General features: G+C 54.9%; 1 protein-coding gene across 1 annotated transcript in view; it reads right to left on the bottom strand.

The window, feature by feature from the left end:
- CARM1 (coactivator associated arginine methyltransferase 1) overlaps positions 1-6,000 on the bottom strand; it is a 29,560-nt gene that overhangs the window by 961 nt on the left and 22,599 nt on the right. Inside the window, 4 exon segments of the mRNA XM_033083680.1 lie at positions 611-748; positions 824-913; positions 1,914-1,999; positions 3,811-3,892. Of these exon segments, the coding sequence (XP_032939571.1) occupies positions 611-748; positions 824-913; positions 1,914-1,999; positions 3,811-3,892 (396 nt within the window).

Genomic DNA, 6,000 nt, shown 5'->3' with positions numbered 1-6,000 from the left:
GCCCCCAAACCCCCCCTCAATCCCCTCTGTGACCCCCAAATCCACCCCAGACCCCCTAAATCCTCCCTGTGACCCCCCCAGACCCCTCTTGAAGCCCCCAGACCCACCTTTTATTGGCAATCAACAGACATGTCCCCCGAGAGCGTGTCCCAAACCCCCCAAATCCTCCTCAGACCCCCCCTGTAACCCCTCAAATCCCCCCTGTGACCCCCAAACTCGCTCTAATCCCCCCTCAGACCCCCCAAATCCCCTCTTGAAGCCCCCAGACCCACCTTTTTATTAGCAATCAACAAACACGTCCCCGAGAGCGTGTCCCAAACCCCCCTGTGACCCCCCCAAATCCCCCCCAAATCCCCCCTGTAACCCCTCAAATCCCTCTGTGACCCCCCAGACCTGCTCTAATCCCCCCTCAGACCCCTCTTGAAGCCCCAGACCCACCTTTTATTGGCAATCAACAAACATGTCCCTGAGAGCGTGTCCCAAACCCCCCAAATCCCCCCCAAACCCCCTCAGACCCCTCCAGACCCCTCTGTGACCCCTGAGACCCCCCTGTGACCCCCCAAATCCCCTCTGTGACCCCCCAGACCCCTCTTGAAGCCCCCAGACCCACCTTTTATTGGCAATCAACAAACACGTCCCCGACAGCGTGTCCCCCGCCTTGGCGAAGAGCGGCGACTGGAAGAGGCAGCGCACCTGGTACCAGTGGGTCAGGGGCTCCGTGGGGGCCGTGGAGAGCCACACTGTCATTCTGGGAGGGGTCAAAGGTCAGCCAGGAGCACGAGACCCCTCCCCAAATTCCCTCCCCAAGACCCCCAGAGCTCACATGGAGCCGATGAAGGCGACGTCGAACCAGAAGGCGAGGCCGTGAACGAGCCCCGAGTGCAGCATGTGGAACTTGAAGGGGATTTCTATCCTGGGGAGGGGGAGAAAATGGGTCTGGGGGCTTTGGGGGGGGCTGGGACCACCCCTCAGATTCACTCTGTGAGCCCCCAGACCCACAAATCCCCACAGTGACACCCCCAGACCCGGCCGTGAACGAGCCCCGAGTGCAGCATGTGGAACTCAAAGGGGATTTCTATCCTGGGGAGGGGGATAAAATGGGTCTGGGGGCTTTGGGGGGGGTGAGACCACCCCTCAAATTCCCTCTGTGAGCCCCCAGACCCAGAAATCCCCCCTGTGAGACCCCAGACCCACAAATCCCCCCTGTGAGACCCCAGACCCGGCCGTGAACGAGCCCCGAGTGCAGCATGTGGAACTTGAAGGGGATTTCTATCCTGGGGAGGGGGGGAAAATGGGTCTGGGGGCTTTGGGGGGGGTGAGACCACCCCTCAAATTCCCTCTGTGAGCCTCAAACCCCCTGTGAGCCCCAGTACCCACTCCTGTGAGCCCCCAGACCCATTTGTGAACTCAGCCCCGAGTGCAGCATGTGGAACTTGAAGGGATTTCTATCCTGGGAGGGGGGGGAAAATGGGTCTGGGGGCTTTGGGGGGGTGAGACCACCCCTCAAATCCCTCTGTGAGCCCCCAGCCCCCAGAAATCCCCATGTGAGACCCCAGACCCATTTGTGAGCCCCCAGACCATTTGTGAACCAGCCCCGAGTGCAGCATGTGGACCTGAAGGGGATTTCTATCCTGGGGAGGGGGATAAAATGGGTCTGGGGCTTTGGGGGGGGTGAGACACCCTCAAATTCACTCTGTGAGCCCCCAGACCCACAAATCCCCCTCCTGTGAGACCCCAGACCCATGTTGGCACCCAGACCCGCTCCGTTGAACTGAGCCCCGAGTGCAGCATGTGGAACTTGAAGGGGAATTTCTATCCTGGGGAGGGGGGATAAAATGGGTCTGGGGGCTTTGGGGGGGGTGAGACCACCCCTCAAATTCCTCTCTGAGCCCCCAGACCATTTTGAGCCCCACCTGTGCAGGTCGCCCTCCTTGGCCTCCAGGAAGTTCACGGTGTACTTGACGGATTTGGCCATCAGGATCCGGATGTCAAACGTGTCCTGGGGGGGAAATGGGGAAAAAATGGAAATAAATGGGGAAAAAAATGGGGAAATAAATGGGGAAAAAATAGAATAAATGGGGAAAAATTGGGAGAAAAATGAAAAATATGGGGGAAAAGGGGGAAATAAATGGGGAAAAAATGGGGAAAATTGGGGAAAAAATGGAGAAAAAATGGGGAAAAAATGGAAAAAAGGGAAATAAATGGGGAAATAAATGGGGAAAAAAAGGGGGAAATAAATGGGGAGAGAATGGGGAAAATTGGGGAAAAAATGGAAATAAATGGGGAAAAAAATGGAAATAAATGGGGAAAAAATGGGAAAAAAGGGGAAATAAATGGGGAAAAAATGGGGAAAAAAGGCGAAAAAAAGGGGAAAAAATGGGGAAAAAATGGGGAAAAAATGGGGAAAAAAGGAGAAAAAATGGAAATAAATGGGAAAAAATGGGGAAAAAATGGGGAAAAAGGGGAAATAAATGGGGAAAAATGGTGGAAATAAATGGGGAAAATGTGGAAAAAAAAGGGAAAATTGGGGGAAAAATGGAAAAAAAAGGGGAAAAATTGGGGAAAATTGGGGAAATGGAAAAAATGGGAAATAAATGGGAAAATGTGAAGAAAAAAAAAGAGGAGAAAAATGAGGGAAATGGGAAAAATTGGGGAAAAAATGGGGAAAAAATGGAGAAAAATGGAAAAAAATGGGGAAATAAATGGGGAAAAATGGAAAAAAGGGAAAAATTGGGGGAAAAAATGGAGAAAAAAAGGAAATAAATGGGGAAAATGTGAAAAAAAAAAGCGCGAAAATTGGGGGAAAATGGCAAAAATGGGAAAAAAAAGGGGGGAAATGGGGAAATAAATGGGGAAAAGGGAAAAAAGGGGGAAAAAGGGGGGAAGTGGGGGAAAAATTGAAAAAAAGGGGAAAAAATGGGGAAAATGGCGGAAAAAGGGGAGAAAGGGGAAAAAAGGAAAATGGGGAAAAAATTGGTGGAAAGGGGGAAAAAAAGGGGAAAAAAAGGGAGAAAAAGGAAATTGGGGGAAAATGAGGAAATTTGGGGTGGGGGCACAGAGAGACCCAAAAGTGCTCCTGGGGGCCCAAAATGGATCCTGGGGTCCCAAACTTGAGGGAGGGAGGGATGGAGGAAAAGGAAGGAAGGATCTCAGGAAGGAAGAATTGAAGGATTGCAGGAAGGATTCCGGGAATGATCCCAGGAATTCCAGGAAAGGATCCCAGAAATTCAAGGAAATTATCCCAGGAAGGATTCCAGGATTGATTCCAGGAATTCCAGGAAAGGATCCCAGGATTGATTCCAGGATTGATCCCATGAAGGATCCCAGGAAATTATTCCAGGATTTCATGAAGGATCCCAGGGTCCCAAAACTCCAGGAAATTATCCAGGAAGGATCCCAGGAATTCCAAGAAGGATCCCAGGAATTCCAGGATGATTCCAGGATTGATTCCAGGATCCCAGGAATTCCAAGAAGGATCCCATGAAGGATCCCAGGAAATTATTCCAGGATCCCAGGATTGATTCCAGGACCCCAGGATTGATTCCATGACCCCAGGATTGATTCCATGACCCCAGGATTGATCCCAGGACCCCAGGATTGATCCCAGGACCCCAGGATTGATCCCAGGACCCCAGGATGATTCCAGGACCCCAGGACTGACCCCAGGATCCCAGGATTGATTCCAGGATTGATCCCAGGACCCCAGGATTGATCCCAGGACCCCAGGATTGATCCCAGGACCCAGGATTGACCCAGGACCCCTCCCCTGTCCCTGTCCCCTGTCCCCTGTCCCCTGTCCCTGTCCCTCACCACCACGGGCTGTCTGAAGTATTCATCCACGGCCGCCCCGCGCAGCGCCGACAGATCCACGCCGTGGAACGACGGCTGGTACCTGGGAGGGGGAAAAAGGGGGTGGGAGGGGGCTCAGAGACCCCAAAATGGGGTGGGAACTGGGATAGGGAACTGGGAACAAGGGCTGGTACCTGGGGAGAGAGGGGAGGGGCTCAGAGACCCCCAAAATGGGGTGGGAACTGGGACTGGGAACTGGAACGAGGGCTGGTACTGGGAGGGGGAAAAATGGGGGTGGGAGTGGGCTCAGAGACCCCCAGAGTGGGGTGGGAACTGGGATTGGGAACTGGGAATGAGGGCTGGTACCTGGGGAGAGAGGGGGGAATGGTGGGAGGGGGCTCAGAGACCCCCAAATTGGGGTGGGAACTGGGATAGGGAACTGGGAATGAGGGCTGGTACCTGGGGAGAGAGAGGGGGAATGGTGGGAGGGGGCTCAGAGACCCCCAAATTGGGGCACAGGGACCCCCAAATTGGGAACTGGGAATGAGGGCTGGTACCTGGGGAGAGGAAATGGGTGGGAGGGGGCTCAGAGACCCCCCAAAATGGGGGGGAACTGGGATTGGGAACTGGGGAGACATGGGGAAATGGGGGAGGGGGCTCAGAGACCCCCAAATGGGAACTGGGATTGGGAACTGGGACTGGGAATGAGGGCTGGTACCTGGGGAGGGGGAAATGGGTGGGAGGGGGCTCAGAGACCCCCAAAATGGGGCACAGGGACCCCCAGAGTGGGGTCTGGGGAGGCAAATGGGGGTGGGAGGGGGCTCAGGGACCCCCAAATTGGGGTGGGAACTGGGATTGGGAACTGGGGAGAGAAGGAAAGGGTGGGAGGGGGCTCAGAGACCCCCAAACAGGGCACAGGGACCCCCAGAGTGGGCACAGGGACTGGGATTGGGAACTGGGAATGAGGGTTGGTACCTGGGGAGGGGGAAAAGGGGGTGGGAGGGGGCTCAGAGACCCCCAAACAGGGCTCAGGGACCCCCAAAATGGGGTGGGAACTGGGATTGGGAACTGGGAATGAGGGTTGGTACCTGGGGAGGGGGAAAAAATGGGGGTGGGAGGGGCTCAGAGACCCCCAAACAGGGCACAGGGACCCCAGGATGGGGTGGGAACTGGGACTGAGGAGAGAAGGAAAGGGTGGGAGGGGGCTCAGGGACCCCCAAATTGGGGTGGGAACTGGGACTGGGAACTGGGGAGAGAGGGGGGAATGATGGGAGGGGGTTCAGAGACCCCCAGGATGGGAACTGGGACTGGGAAAAGGGACTGGGAATGAGGGCTGGTACCTGGGGAGGGGAAATGGGGGTGGGAGGGGGCTCAGAGACCCCAAATTGGGGTGGGAACTGGAATGAGGGCTGGTACCTGGGGAGAGGAGGGGGAATGGTGGGAGGGGGCTCAGAGACCCCAAATGGGAACTGGGATTGGGACTGGGATCAGGGACTGGGATCAGGGATCAGCATCAGGACCAGGATTAGGATCAGGACCGGATTAGGATCAGCACTCACCAGAAGTTGGCCTTGGTGAATTGGGACTGGGATCAGGGATTGGGATCAGGATTAGGATTAGGACCAGGATTGGGATTAGGATCAGTATTAGGATCAGGACTCACCAGAAGTTGGCCTTGGTGAACTGGGACTGGGATTGGGATCAGGATCAGGGACTGGGATCAGGATCAGGATTAGGACCAGGATCAGGACCAGGGATTGGGATCAGGGATTGGGACCAGGATCAGGGTCTGGGATCAGGACCAGGGATTGGGATCAGGGATTGGGACCAGGATCAGGGTCTGGGATCAGGATCAGGACCAGGATCAGGGTCTGGGATCAGGATCAGGATCAGGATTAGTATTAGGACCAGGATTAGGATCAGCACTCACCAGAAGTTGGCCTTGGTTAACTGGGACTGGGATCAGGGACTGGGATCAGGATTAGGGATTGGGATCAGGATTGGGGACTGAGATCAGGACCAGGATTAGGATTAGATCAGGATCAGATCAGGACTCACCAGAAGTTGGCCTTGGTGAAGGGACTGGGATCAGGGACTGGGATCAGGATTAGGATCAGGGATCAGGACCAGGATTAGGATTAGGACTAAGATCAGGATTAGGACCAGGATCAGGATCAGATCAGGACTCACCAGAAGTGGCCTTGGTGAACT

This window comes from Catharus ustulatus, chromosome 33 (assembly GCF_009819885.2).
Source record: "Catharus ustulatus isolate bCatUst1 chromosome 33, bCatUst1.pri.v2, whole genome shotgun sequence".
In the NCBI taxonomy this organism is placed as follows: domain Eukaryota; kingdom Metazoa; phylum Chordata; class Aves; order Passeriformes; family Turdidae; genus Catharus; species Catharus ustulatus.
Note: the sequence above shows the minus strand (reverse complement) of the source record. Positions and strands in the feature narration are given on the sequence as shown.